General features: G+C 35.5%; 1 protein-coding gene across 3 annotated transcripts in view; it reads left to right on the plus strand.

Moving 5' to 3' along the window:
• LOC114346985 (protein pangolin, isoforms A/H/I/S-like) overlaps positions 1–16,309 on the plus strand; it is a 218,491-nt gene that overhangs the window by 181,793 nt on the left and 20,389 nt on the right. The window contains exon 7 of one of the 3 annotated variants that reach the window (XM_050661184.1): positions 8,293–8,420. The exons of the other annotated variants lie outside the window; for them this stretch is intronic. Coding sequence (XP_050517141.1) covers positions 8,293–8,410 — 118 coding nt within the window. The 3' untranslated portion in view covers positions 8,411–8,420. The remainder of the gene's footprint in view (positions 1–8,292; positions 8,421–16,309) is intronic. 3 annotated transcript variants of the gene reach the window in all.

The raw sequence follows: 16,309 nt of genomic DNA on the forward strand, positions 1-16,309 counted from the left end.
CATAACTTTTTTATTTTTTATTATCTTGTAAATGGTAGACAATAAAAATTTGATATTTTGCAGTTATGTATAACTTTACACATCCTATCAAAATAGTTATCAAAATGACAGTGTTGCCATTTAAGAAAATCAACGATGACGTCATATCTCTAAATTGGGACACCCTGTGTACATTATTATTGTATGTCAAAAAGGAAAATTTGAAATACTAATCGACGGGTCTGAGCAATTTTCAAAAAAACAATTAGTATTTGAGATATTGAATTTATTCCAAATTACAGACTCACTCTGTATATTGCTGTGGATGTGACCAAAGCTTCGTTTATCTTATCAGTCGGCAGATAACAGAACGTCGACAGATAACAGATCTGGAGTTTTTAAAAGTGCTTTGAAAGAATGGTTCAACGATCTTCCACCTAGTGGGGCCATATCCAATTTTGAGCGTACATAGCTCACCTGCATCTGTGGTGTGTATCATTAAGTATGCAAGGTACAGAGTTTCACACGAATCTCAAATATTTATCTGTGGTAGAGCTTTACTTGGCAAATTATTACTTCGTGGTTTGCCATTGCCGTTAACAGGTGACATTGGCAATTTTTTTTGTTTTCTGTTTGTAGTAGATGTCGAACTTACATCATTCGCTATGGCAGGAAGATATGCTCATTTGAAAGCTTCCTATGCCTCAATGCAACAATGTCTCTGGAAAATATCTCAAGCAATCTGTCTGCAAACTTCAGGTAACTTAGAGAGCTACGCAACAGAGAGTGCTCAACATTAAGCTTAGCGATCGCAAATTCAATGAAGAAATAAGAAAGCGATCGAAAGTAAGATATGTAGTCCAAAAGATTGCAATGTTAAAATGGAACCGGAAGAACTGGAACACATAGGAAGAATAAAAGACAACCGTTGGATGAAGCGAATTGCTGAATGTAGACCAAGGGCAAAGAAGAGAAGTAGAGGCAGACCTCAAACCAGATGGACTGATGGCATCAAGCGAATGGATGCAAAAAACAAAGAACAGAAATGAATGGGCACAATTAAGGGAGGCTTACATACGAGCGACGATGGATGGAATTCTTGATGATGATATAAAAAGTAACACTACACTTATAGCAGCCAATGCACAAAAATGCTAGATCTCCGGCGAAGAGTTGAGTTGAAAAGCATTAAAGTTAGTCTTATAATTAATTAAGACAAGAGGAAAATACTGGTGATATATCCAAGACTATTCAGCTGAATAACCACTTGAAAGAATAACAGATAGTAAACAAGAAAAAGAAAATAATCGTTTTCGTTTTGATTCAATTCGAGTCTCTTGCCATCCTCTGACACAGTGTTTCTGGGTCTCTACCCTTTATCGAAGAGGCTATTGCAAGTAGACTCTACTTTGTCAGAGGATGGCAAGAGACTCGAATGATGGCAAGAAATGGCAAGAGATGGCAAGAAAATAATCGTTTTCGTTTTGATTGAATCAAAATTTCGAATTGAATCAAAACGAAAACGATTATTTTCTTTTTCTTTTTCATGCTTTACTCGGTTTAGAGTACAAAATGACCAAGTGTTCTTAAGGTATTCTGAGACGCATTGTTGGAGAAGCTCCTCCTAGCGGCGCCGCTTGATACTATCGTATCTCGGTTAACAGAATCCTGACTCTTGGTCGAAATTTATTTTATTTAGATAGTAAACACCTTCAACTAACTTGGATCTGGTTTAAGCAACGATGGCAATTGCGTAGCAGAAGCTCTGAGATGTATTGTTAATGTACTAATCCACTAATTGCAATGAGTCGTCCAATTAAAGTTAGGAAATACAGACTCTATCTGTCAAAAAATCAGGGTGAAATTTTATGAACGCACTTGTATTATCAATATTTCTATACTGAAGGGAAACTTGGCACAATGCTGAAGTAATTCTATTGTACAAAAAAGGAGCTCCCATGAATTAGAAAATTACAGACCTATAAGCCTTCTTAGTCACTTATACGAACTCCTTACAAGAATAGTAACGAATCGCCTTGAGAAAAAACTTGATTTCTACCAGCCAATGGATCAAGCGGGATTTCGTACAGGATTTGGAACAAATGATCACCTACAGAGCATTAAAACGGTAATAGAAAAGACTACCGAATACAATCGACCACTCGTTTTGGCTTTTGTAGATTTCCATAAAGTCTTTGACACGGTAGAATTTTACAAAATTCTGGAAGCACTACAAGCATGCCGCATTGACTACCGATACACAAGGTTAATTTACAATATATACAAGAACGCAACTATGTCGGTGAAACTACGTAAAAACACCTCAATATCGCAATCGGCGGAAGAGTCCAACAGGGCGATACCTTATCGCCTAAACTGTTTACCGCAGTACTAGAATATGCTTGTAAAAAACTTAACTGGGGAGAGCGAGGCCTGAATATTGAAGGTAGAAGATTAACAAATTTGAAATTCGCAGACGACATAGTTTTATTCTCTTACAACCTTAAGGAGATATGTACAATGCTACATGAACTTCAGTTAGTGTGTGCCAGTGTAGGTCTTAAAATAAACATCTCCAAAACAAAATTCATGACAAACCTAGTACCTATCGGAAATATCAATATTGAAGACAACGAAGTAGAGCTAGTGGAAAAATACATATACCTTGAACACGAAATAAAGATTACAAGGGACAACCAAACATGCGAACTACGAAGAAGATTAAACCTAGCATGGGCAGAGTATGGAAAACTCAAAGACATATTTAAAAGCGGTATACCAATTTCTTTAAAACGTAAAACATTTGACCAATGTGTGTTGCCTATGATGACTTATGGTGCCGAAACTTTGACATTGACAGCTACAACTTCTAAAATGCTGCAAATAGCCCAGAGGAAAATGGAAAGGTCAATGCTGAGTATATTGCTTCGTGACCGAGTTAGAAATGAAGATTTAAGACGAAGAACATGAGTTACCGATGTAATTTCCTGAATTGCCACCCTGAAATGGAACTGGGCCGGACACGTCGCCCGAATCAGTGATGGGAGATGAACGAAGAGATTACTTGAGTGGAGGCTGAGATTAGACAAAAGAAGTAGAGGAAGACCACCTACTCGTTGGACTGACGATCTCAAAAAAAATGTCTAGAAATTGGATGCAAAGTGCTCAAAATAGAGCACAATGGACAAAAATGAGGGAGGCCTATGTCCAGCAGTGGACGCAAAGGGCTGGCTGATGATGATGATGAAGGGAAACTTGTACTCTTCGAGCACAGAACAGCAAAAAGTTTATGATTTTGAGATGTTGTGTTAGAGAAGAATGTTGCTCATACCTTGTGACAGCTCATCTGACAAACGTTTCCATTCTTAACCAACTTGATATGAAAAAAGGCTGTCGACAAAATGTCTGCAACAATTGTACAGTTCTTTGGTCATGTGATTGGCAGAGGTGACGATAATTTAAAGAGATTAATTGTTTCTGGGAACCTTTCCTAGAAGATACCAAGAGGACGGTCACCAGCCAGATGGTCCAACCAACCATTCATTCCATGCAAGTCTTAAAGCAGCTGAAGATAGATTCCAATGGAGAAAATTTGTTAGGAGTATTGAAGGAAATCATTATCCTCAGTAATGGGGAAACGACAAGAGAGAGAGAGAGAGTAAGAGTACGATCTATGTCGTATATATATCATCAAGTTAACGTTTCCAGATCTCGACAGCTCTAGATGATTGTCTCCACACACCAACAAGATATTATAAGGATAGATGGTTACGGAATATTCGGAAGAATTGCTGAGTTGAAATTTCTTGGAAGCAGTAGAAGAAGAAGGCCACATAAGACTTCGAAACTTGGTAGCAGACACTAACGCAGGACATTTCCATAAATGTAATTGATCATGCTATAAACCAAGATAGAAACTTGTGGAGAAATATATTAGGGAAACATACCTTTCATATGGGTGGATAGTGTCACGAATGTCGAGATGCTGAGAAAAATGGGAAAGGAAAGAGAGGTTTTAAATACAATTAAAATTAGAAATCTGCAATATCTGGAACATGTCATGAGGGGCGAGCGTTAATAATACAAGGATGAATACAGGGTAGAAGGAGTCGTGGAAGAAGATGCATCTCCTGGTTAAACAATTTGAGAGCTTGGTTTAACTGCACTTCTGCTGATCTCTTTAGCGCAGCGGTATCGAAAGTACGAATTGCCTTGATGGTTGTTGACCTTCTTAAAGGAGATGGCACATGAAGAAGTACCCCTCATAGGTATAGAGGCAAATAGAATGGTGATGATACTCCAACAACTGTCAACCACTAGCAACAAAATTTAGCAATAGGGATTAGAAATCAACCAACCAACGAAAAATTTTCGATGTACTGGAAGGAAGAAAATATAGAATGGATCAGAAGCAACCTTAACATGAAAGTAAAAATTCAAGATTGACGCCCGTAACAGTTTTTCCTCCCATTTAAGTTTTTTTTAATCTTTTACTGTTTCGTATTTTATTCTGCTTCTAAAATGTTTCGACAAAAAAGTAAGTAGTTATAATTTTTTTACCTATTGATGTTTGTAAACTAGAGTTGGTCGCCATTTTTTGTATGTTCTTTGTCGTTTTGGATACGTCACTTACCGCCGAGAACCTTTTGTGAATGTTTAAGCAGTAGTTACGTTGGAGACCGCATTGTAAGTGTATTGTTTGTGAATGTCAGAACGATTTATGTGAATGTTTTATAAATATTACTACATTCACCGACACAATTAACCGCCTACCTTGTATTTCTTTGAATTTGCAGAAATTGCCAATATTGGATCACATTTTTAAAACGTTTTTGTATACTTCACTTGTTCTTTGTCCGGAAAAAATCTTGTAATCGATATTAAACATATCTTCGGACTAGCTAGATATCTGTATCTATTCAATATTGACAATGCAATATTCAATAGCTTTTACATGGATGCATCGAGTTTTATTATTCCAAAAAATCATGTTGCACTAGAACTTATATGCCAAGTATTTATGTCCATACCATTGTCAATCTTGGACCACATTTTATGAAAGATACGGCGAAAACTAGCTTTAAAGAAAAGAAAACAATAAAATTATTGAAAAAAGTCGTTTATCAAGGGTAGTTTAGCAAAAATCCAATGATTAAAAATCTTCGAAAAAATTTCAAACATAATTTTGAAAATCATAGTCTACTAAAAAAATTATGAGTATTAATAATGGGTGTTGCCGCCTCTTGCCCTTAAGGCTTTTTGGAGCTGGTTTGGCGATCTATTCATGATATTTTGGATATCCGATTTGGAGATATTGTGCCAATCCTGTACCGTAGCCGTCTTGAGCTCTCCGAAGGATGTAGGGGCTGAACTACGGTACAAGATGTTATCAGACGATTTCGGGAAACAGGTTCATACACCCGCAGGCCAAGTTAAGGCCGACATTGATGTATTGCAATTCGAGATGACCGTTTTATTCTCAGCAACGTGTTGAGCAATCGCTTTTGGACGCTCATGAAGCTCGTAGGCGTCTTTTTGAGGCGAGAATTGTTAGTGTGAGTAAACGTACCATTAGAAGAAGACATGCAGAAAGAAATTTGAGGACTTTCCGTCCAGATCGCGCCTCATAGCTGCTCCAAAAGCACCGTAGAGCTAGACTTGGTTTTGTGCGAGAATATGCTAACTGGATTGTAGTGGAATGGAAGAACATACTGCTCTTAGTTGCGAGAAGAATAGCCCTAAGAGGTCTAGATATACGTCAGCGTGTCTACGGACGTCAAAATGAAAGTTTTGCTCAACGTGAAAGTGGCTTACCGAGGAGGGCCCATAATGAATTGGGGGGTATCTCTTAGAATCTCGTACGGATCTTGTTGTGTTTGATAGACGCAGTGTGGATGCTCAAATATACGTGGAAGAAGTTCTCCAAGACCATGTGAGCCTCTCAGAGGAAAAGTGGTATAACTCACAAACATTTGTTGGTGAAATGGTATTCTGCTAATTACAAAAGAACAACGAAATTCAATCGTTGCAATTGGGCATTCCATATAAATCTCAACAAATGATTGTCAAGAATCCGTTACAACTGACTCAGTAAGTATCACTGAGTTATTTTAGTTTGGTAACATTTCCTCTGAGCGACTTATGGCATGTCTTTCGCACCGTACATTGGAGAAAACTTAAGATTCATGCATGACAATGCACGTTGCCATACCGCAAGGTTCACCAGTGAGTACCTTAATGAGGTCGGGATTCAAATTGTACCATGGTTGGCATGCAGTCTAGATCTTAACCCAATTGAATACATTTGGGACAACCTCAAAAACGGGTAAGAGCAAGAGTACCAGCCCTTTCATCCCGCGGAGAGATCAAAACGGCTGTGGTAGAGGAGTGGCACAATTTCTCCCAATCGGATATCCAGGATAAATCATGAATGGATTGCCGAACTGGCTCCAAGAAAACATAAGGGCAATAACCATTATTAATACCCATCATTTTTTTTAATGATAGGGGCCCGGATAGCTCATACGGTAGCATGTCTGACTTGACAGCGCCGACGAGAACATCTAGACATTTTTAAATGTCTATAGGCCCCAGGTCGACTCAGTAGTCTGAATAAAAATGAGTACCTTGAGTAAAACCAGGGGTAATAATAGGCGGTTGAAGTATAGCACTGGCCCTGTTACCTTCCTTGTATACCGTAGGCCCTAGATACAGCAGACTACCCTGCTATAATAAAACGGACGACTATTATTATTAATTTTTTTAATTAGACTATCATCATCATTCTCTTTGCCTTATCCCTATGTGGGGTCGGCTTCCCTAATTTAATTTCTCCACACAATTCTATCCTGGGTCTATATCAATATTAATCCCCTTTACTAACATGTCCTGCCTTATCGTCTCCCCCCACGTCTTCTTTGGTCTTCCTCTCCTACTCCTTCCAGGAATCTGCACTTCAGCTATTCGTCGTATTGGGTGATTAACGTCTCGACGTTGAACATGACCAAACCATCTCAACCTATGCTCTCATTTTGGCATCAATTGGTGCCACACCTAGACTTCCCCTAATATACTCATTTTTAATTTTATCCTTTCTTGTCACTTCCTTTCTTGTCACTCCACTCATCCATCTAAGCATTCTCATCTCCGCCACATGCATTCGTTGTTCCTCTTTCTTTTTCACTGCCCAACATTCATTTCCGTACATCATAGCCGATATTATGGCTGTTTTATAGAATTTTCCTTTCAGCTTCATTGGAACTTTTCTGTCACACAACACACCACTCGCTTCCTTCCACTTCATCCATCCAGCCTTAATTCTACTGCATGCATCTCCATCTCTTTCTCCATTACTCTGTAATACCGATCCCAGGTACTTAAAACTATTGCTTTTTACAATCAGTTCACCATCCAAAGATACCATTTTATTTGTAGTAACTCCATCTTCAAATGAACATTCCAAATACTCTGTCTTTGTCCTACTAAGTTTTAAACCTTTTTCTCCAGAGCTCGTGTCCACTGTTCCAGTTTTTGTTCTAAGTCTCTTTCACTATTTCCTACTAACACGACATCATCAGCATAAATTAAATGATTTTCAAAATTATGTTTCTTTGAATTTTCTTCGAAGATTTTTGCTAAGCATCCCTTGATAAACGACTTTGTTTTCAATAATTTTATTGTTTTCTTTTCCTAAAAGGTAGTTTTCACCGTATATTTCATAAAAATTACACCTTTATAAAAAAAAACTTTTTATAATACCATGTTATTATTACTTATATGACAAAATATAACAAAGTATTATAAAAACAGATTTTTCAAATTAAAATGTCAATTTTAAAACCAGAAAGGATTTCCGATACCAGGAATCGAACCCGAACCTCCAGGCTAAAAGCCAGGTATCCTAGCCAATAGCCTATATTGAAAGTTAGCTATGGAGATAAATACTTGGCATATAACTTCTGGTGCAACGTTATTAAAGTAACTATGATTTTTTGGAATAATAAAACTCAATGTATCCATGTAAAAGTTGTTGAATATTGCATTGTCATCGAGTTCTGAGCTATTCTGAAAATTTCAGATATCTAGGTAGTCGGGAAGTATGTTTAAAATCGATAACAATATTTTTCCTGAACAAACAACAAGTGAAGTATATAAAAACGTTTTAAAAATGTGGTCCAATATTGGCAATTTCTGCAAATTGAAAGAAATACGAGGGGGGCGGTTGATTGTGCCGGTGAGTGTATAAGTCTTATGATAAATAACTGTAATTATTAATTTTAATAACGCCCCCTTGTACATTTAACGATTGTTTAGTCCGGAAAATAGCTCCGTTGGAGGCGGCAGTTCGGCGGTGCACGGCAACCTCTTGCACTCGACGGGGAGCGCCGCCACCACGCAATCACCTCAGGAACCAACTTATGTGAATCTATAGCAAAACGTTGGTTAGTCAACAGCAGTGTTGGTGTTTTATATCGATGTTTAGTTTAGAGTTTTATTTTTTTTTGAGTTTTTTTTTGTTTTTTTTACACACTTTTTACTGTATTATTTTGTTTTTTGGTATATTTAAGTTCTCACCAAAGCTTCAGTTGAATGCCGTGTAAATAGTCCAGTCGTTATAGATTTGATCTCTAAAAATGAGAGAACCAAGTTGAATTTTGCTAAGAATATCAATTTTGGGACCCCAAAAAAGATGCAACAAGTTTGCTTCTCCTACCCCCGGGCTTCCCCAAAAACCGTAGAGGGAGACAAGCGAAAACATTGATTTACTAATACTAAATTTACGTGCATAGAAATCGGCCCACTTAAAAATTTGGTCATTTTTGATGACTCATATTTCCTAAACCCGTTGTCCGATTTAAGTGATTTTTTGAACATGTTATAGCCTGATTCTTTAAAAATACCACTGTAATAATATTGTTGCTAAAACGGTAAATTTTCATTGTATACCGGGTGTACCAATCAAACTGTGTTTTTTTCTCAAAGTTCGCATCACCATGAGGAATATTCTGGCATTTATAAAATACTGAAATTAAAACCTAACTATGGCCTCAGATTTTCTTAACATTTTGTTTTTTGATTCATTCGTTTACGTTGGATAATAAAAAAGTTAGGTGCTTTAACAACTAGACATGTTCTTCATCAATAAGTCTTCGGTTTATAAGTAAGTACGCCAAACTTTAAGGGATAATTCTGCATGAAAAAATAATGACAGTTGGCTTTATAAACGTATGTCCGCAAATGTTTCGTTGCCGAGATACGCGATGTTGAATTTTTTCTTACAAACTGGCGATTTATTTATTGCTTTAAAACCAGTTGAAATATGCAAATGAAATTTAGTAGGTTTTAAGAGATAGTTATTGTAGATTTTTTGACATAGAACTAAGAATTTTATATTCACCATTAGCATGCATACGGGTAATATGATCGGTCATATTACACGTATGCGCCCTCATGGTGAATATTAAGTTCTTAATTGTATATCAAAAAATGTGCAATAACTACGTCTTAAAACCCACCAAATTTCATTGGCATATCTCAATCGGTTTTAAAGCAATAAAATAAATCGTCAGTTTGTAAGAAAAAATTCAACATCCCGTATGTCGGAAACGAAACATTTGAGGACATATGTTTATAAAGCCAACTGTCATTATTTTTTAATGCAGAATTATCGCTTAAAGCTTGTCGCACTTATTTAGAAACACCGTGTATTGATGAAGAACATGTCTAGTTGTTAGAGCACCTAACTATTTTACTATCCAACATAAACGAATGAATCAAAAAATAGAATGTTAAGATAACCTGAGGCTATAGTTGGGTTTTAATTTCAGTATTTTATAAATGCTAGAATATTCCACAGGGTGATGCGAACTTTGAGAAAAAAACACCGTTTGATTGGTACACCCGGTATACAATGAAAATTTACCTGTTTAGCAACAATATTATTACAGTGGTATTTTTAAAGAATCAGGCTATAACATGTTCAAAAAATCACTTAAATCGACCAACGGGTTGAGGAAATATGAGACATCAAAAATGACCAAATTTTGAAGTGGGCCGATTTCTATGCACGTAAGTTTAGCACGAGATAATTTTGAACAAAATGTTTATTACAGTTTGTCAAAATTGTTCATAAGTTCGACAAACTGCAGCACTATTTGTGTAGAATGAACCGTTGAAATTTCTCAGAATTAACGCTTGAAGGGTCCGCCGATTTTGAATGTCAGTTACGCGTGAGAAATTAATTTTTTTACACAAAATTTGATATCTTTTGGCCAACCAAAGTGTCCTATAGACACTTGCGCGATTTTTGCAATTTTCTACGATTCTCATGAGATCAATAAAATTATCACTAGATACCATTCACCGGTCACTATGGAATTTCCATCGTTAGAGCTTAATCTTCAAAACAAATAGCATACAATATCGACTTTGAGTTTTGGCAACAAATATGAGGCATTTTAAATATGCTGAAAGACAGGGACAAGCGTACTTTTGAAGTGTGTAAAATATATAAAGCCTAGCTGAGCGCTTTCAGCTTATAAAGTCATCTTATAAAGCCAGCTATGGTCAATAATTTCAAAATACATTAGCCCAATAAGTGACCGTTTTGGAGTGTAATTTCCAGGGGAAACTCCGAATTGCATGAAAATTTGGATTTAGGTTCTACTTACCCTCCACTTCAAAGTTGAATTTGTGCCGTTGGTGGCTTTTACTTGGGGGGTGACATTTACGCCTTCTCGGGGGGTGAAAAACGCGTGTTTAAAATGAGGCCGGAAATGGATAAATTGACTTATTTTGAGCACATTTTGTTCTATAAAGTTTTTTACGTAAGTCAATACTTTTCGAGTTATTCGCGATTTAAAATGTTGATTTTTCGACAAAAAAACTACGTTTTCAAACCGTTTTTCCCAAATAACTAAAAAAGTAAATATTTTATCGAAAAAAATATTTTTAGCAAAAGTGTAGCCTATAAAAAAAAACGAAAAAAATGATGTACTAGTATAGTCTACAAATTGAGTAGAAGCAAAGTTGTAGCTCATGAAAAATACGTTCTTATTCGTCTAATTCCAAATCGAATAATTCAACGCGAAATAACCGAAGAAAGAAGCGTTTTTTGGGAAAACCATATTAACATTTTTAAAGTATCGAAAAAAAGCTTATTATTTGTTTTTTACAAAAGTTTACAGCATCAAAAATAAACGAGTTACACTGAAAAAAAAAGTGGCCCTTTTTTTGGTAAAAAAAAATCGTGAAAACCTCCCTCTATTTAGCACCCTAAATGAAATTAATCGTTTGGCTTCACCATCTATTTTAACTGTATGTGTATTGTTTATGTGATCTGTAACTTTGATTGGTTTGAAGTGCTTATTTTGGAAAACATTTGGTTTTATAGTAAAAAAAAATTTCTAAAAATTTTTGAAATATTTCATTTTTTCAAAATAACTTAAAAATTATTAGTGATAAGAAAAATCTTAAAGAGTAAAAAAATTTAGGTTTTGCTATTATAAATATGCTAGTTTATTTTGTTTCTCCGTAAGACAAAAATTGGTTAATATAATAATATGGCTGTTCAAAATTTGCATACACTCATGATTAGTGACCCATTCAAGCTTTCTCAAGTAAATTGTTTGTAAAGCGGTAGCGATTAATTTCATTTGGGGAGCTAAACATGGCGAGATTATGATTTTTTACAAAAAAAAAGAGGGCCAACTTTATTTTGAGCGTAACTCGCTTATTTTAAATGCTAAAACTTTTGTTAACACTTAAAACAAAGCTTTTTATAAACACTTTAAAAAAGTTTAAATGGTTTTTTTCCGAAAAGTGCTTAATTTTTCGGTGATTTCACCTTGAAATATTCGATTTGGAATTAGACGAATAAGAACGTATTTTTCATGAGCTACAACTTTGTTTTTATTTGATTGATGTACTTTACTGATACACCATTTTTTTTGGGTTTTTTATAAGCTACACTTTCGCTAAGGATATTTTTTTCGATAAAATATTTACTTTTTGAGTTATTTGCGAAAAACCGTCTGAAAACGTAGTTTTTTTGTCGAAAAATCAACATTTTCAATGGCAAATAACTCGAAAAGTATTGACTTACGTAAAAAACTCTATAGAACAAAAGTTGCTTAAAATCAGTCAATTTATGCACTTCCGGTCTTATCTTGAACGTATGTTTTTTCACCCTTGGGAAGGGGTGACTGTCACCCCCCAAGTAAAAGCAACCAACGGCACAATTTCAACTTTGAAGTGGAGGGTAAGTAGAACCTAAATCCAAAAAATTTCATGCAATTCGGAGTTGCCCCTGAAAATTACACGGTATCGCCGAATTTCCCGTTCATTTACTGGGCTATATGAAGAGAGTGGGATCCTATGTAAGATTTAAAAAACTTCCACTTCTTATGCAGTTGTTAATTGGTAGAAAAAACTTTGTCTGACTTTTGGAAAAAAATGTCTAATGGTGTTGTCGGTTGTGGTTGAAACATTGAAGACATTTAATAATGGCACAAAGGACTCTCACACAAAAAATACATTACAGATTACAGAGATGTGATCATGGCAAGGTCAAAATGTTAAGGCAGCATGCAGAATCTGGGAGTTGCGGGAAAATATAAAAATTACATACGAAAGCTGCATTCACCTTTAAAATGCATTTTGATTTTAGTGGATAGGAGATTCCGATCAAAAGATATCGAATTGTTACCGTCGAGTTGATACAAAAACATTCTATATCGTGGGACACTTCAAGCGTTGTTTCTGAGAGAACGGTTCATTCTACACAATAAGTGCTAATAAATATTTTTGTTCAAAATTATCTCAGCTAAATTTGTTGTTTGAAATATTTTTTCTATTCTGGTAAATCAATAAAGTTTTCTTTCATTCTGAGGGAGTGTATGAACTTCAGTTCATACGAACAAGCTGATCGTTAATCAAGGATTGATTAACAATTAATAATTTTGCATTTGTGAACCTGACTAAAAGCAGCAATAATCAAAATAAAGATATAGAAGTTAAACAAAAGGATTCCTTTACCGAAGACCTCAGGCTAACAGCTCCTCAGACTATAACAAAGATATTACATATTTTTCACCATGAATGCTAAAGAACATGAAGAAGACACAAAGAAAATCGAATTATTCGACATGTGGTTCTCAGAACCGAATTGACAGTAAAATTGTTTCAGAGTCATCAACAAACTGCAGAGACATTGAATCATAAGATGTATCAGAAATAAATAAGCATAAATGTAACAGAAAAATTGTAACATTGCCAAAAAATAAAATAGGGTTGCTATTAACAAGGCAGTCTGAAAATATAGGATCTGACAGAGTAACTGTGTGGAGACCGATACAGAACAAAAGAGATAGAAATCAAGAAAATAAATTATATCAAACACCATAAAAAAACGCAATCTCTTGGTATCTACGGACCAGCTAGGGTAGATAGAAGACATCATTTAAAATGAACGTCTAAAATAAGAAACATTGTTCCATTCATGGAAACATTTGACACAATATTTCAACATGACTTGGCTCCTTGTCACAATTCGAAATTGGTCCAAACTTGTAAGCGGGAAAATAAAGTAGAAGTGATTGATTGGCCTGGTAATTCACCAGACCTAAATCCCATTCAGAACTTCTGACACAATCTCAAGAGACGTTTAGCTAAGATGAATTTCACTGCACAAGAAAAAAATGACAAGTGCTATACAGGGTGTTTGGTAAAGAATTGGCCATAGCTTAACCTTAGATTCCTGAGGTTAAAATAGGTCGATTTAAGCTAACTTACCTTAGTAGAAAAGTTGATAATAACCGAAATACAGGGTGTCAAAGTTAAACTTTTAGTTTATCTATTTTTGAATTTCCTGACAGGCATCGGACAACAACACGAAATTTGGTAAGTGGTGTTGGTACTGTACACCCTTTATTAATTATGTGAAACAAACGTTTCTGGCTACTACCAGAGGCGTACGACGGGGGAACGTGAATGGTTGACCCTTCCCAAATTCTACACCACTGGCGGAATTTCTATTTTATTACAATTTTTTGATTCTCCAATACTTTCTATGTAAATAACATACTCTTCATTCGTAACGATAAAGCCATCAGTTTTCGAGATATTTGAAGCTAAAAACGAAGGATGCATAATGCATTAATCAAAATAAGTGTGCCTTTCCATTTTTAACTTCAAATATCTGGAAAACTAATGACTTTATCGTTACGAATGAAGAGTATATTATTTGCATAGAAAGTATTGGAGAATCTAAAAATTATGCTAAAATAGCAGTTTCATCAGTGGCGTAGAATTTGGAAAGGGTCAGCCATTCACTTTCCTCTGTCGTACGCCTCTGGTATTAACCAGAAACGATTAGTTAACATAATTTAGTAGGGTGTACAGTACCTACACTTTCTGCCAAGTATTATAAGGATATGTCAAATAGTTTTATAGTACCGGGCACACATAATTCTCAAAGTTTTAAATAAAGAATAAATTATTAAAAAAAAAAGAATACAGTAGAACCTCGATTAACCAAGGTAATTGGGACCGAGAGTACCTCGGATACCGCAAAACTCGGATAACACGGAACGTAACCTAAATAATATAGTACAATATAAAGACGATTGTTAGGTTAACATAAAAATTGGGACAAACACACATTGTTTTGGTATAAAACGCATTTAATAATACATAACCTTAAAACAGTTGAATCTCAAATACACTACATGTGAATCAATTATCATTTTTATAATTTATAAAATTCATTAAAATTTATCAAATTCATATAAGGATGGCCTCGGTTAACACGGAATCTCGGTTAACCGGAAATCGGTTAACCGAGGTTCTACTGTACTTTAAAATAATTTGACATATCCGTGTCACACTTGGCAGAAAGTGTAGGCACTGTACACGTGTACACCCTACTAAATTATGTTAAATAATCGTTTCTGGCTACTACAAGAGGCGTACGACAGGGGAAACTGAATGGTTGACCCTTCCCAAATTCTACGCCACTGATGAAACTGCTATTTTGGCATAATTTTTAGGTTCTCCAATACTTTTTATGCAAATAATATACTCTTCATTCGTAAAGATAAAGTCAATAGTTTTCGAGATATTTGAAGTTAAAAATGAAAAGGCACACTTATTTTGATTAATGTATTATGCTCCTTCGTTTTTGGCTTCAAATATCTCGAAAACTAATAGCTTTATCGTTACGACTGAAGCGTATGTTATTTACATAGAAAGTATTGGGGAATCAAAAAATTGCACTAAAATTGCAATTCCGCCAGTGGCGTAGAATTTGGGAATGGTTCATCATTCACGTTCCTCCGTTGTACGCCTCTGGTAGTAGTCAGAAATGTTTGTTTAACATAATTTAGTAGGGTGTAGAGTACCAGCATCACTTACCACATTTCGTGTTGTTGTCCCATGCGTGTCATTAAATATTCAAAAATAAATAAAATAAAACTTTAACTTGGACACCCTGTATTTCGGTTATTATTAGGTTTGTTCTAGCAAACAGTCAAACTAGTCAGAAACCGTCAGCAAACAGTTGGTCAGTGAGAGAACATAATACAGTCATCAGTACTATCCCCTCTACTCGCGCTGGTCGACTATTCGCTGATGGTTTCAAACCGTTTGAAACTGATGCTAGAACAAACCTATTAACTTTTGTACTAAGGTAAGTTAGCTTAAATCGACCTATTTTAATCTCAGCAATCTAAGGTTAAGCTATGGCCCATTCTTTACCAAACACCCTGTACAATAATTATGGTTCCACGAGAATGAAGTCAAGAATTTGTGCTTTAAACTAGTGGAGTCATGCTAAGACGTGTTGGAGATGTCATATTTGCTAAAGGAGGAAATACTTTATACGTTTATACGTTTTTTCATTTGTCCCAATTAATTCTATTTAGAATTTGGCACTGATGCAGTACAACGGTACAGATAGCGTGTATCGTGGCTAAGAAATATCAAATAATGATCCTGACCTAGACTTTCAGTCACTAATAACAAAAGTCCAAGAGTTTGTTTACCAAGTGTCCAAGTTTACCATATAGGAGATTGAAAAAGAGGGTTCCAGAAGGAGAAGAAGCTGAAGGAAAACTACATAAGGCTATGCTGCAGTTTTTGAAACTGTCCAAAAATGCAAGATCTTGAAAGAAGAATCTTCTGGCTAAAGAACCAGAGGATCTAGTTTCAAGCAAATGCTATCCTGTTCCGCTCCAATAAAATTAGAATAGCGTTAGTTGCCTACTTTGAGAAATGAGTGGGTGCCCACTCAATGAAATACGTTTCCAACCCTTAGAAGCTTTGCTTTTATTGC

This window comes from Diabrotica virgifera, chromosome 9 (genome assembly GCF_917563875.1).
Source record: "Diabrotica virgifera virgifera chromosome 9, PGI_DIABVI_V3a".
In the NCBI taxonomy this organism is placed as follows: domain Eukaryota; kingdom Metazoa; phylum Arthropoda; class Insecta; order Coleoptera; family Chrysomelidae; genus Diabrotica; species Diabrotica virgifera.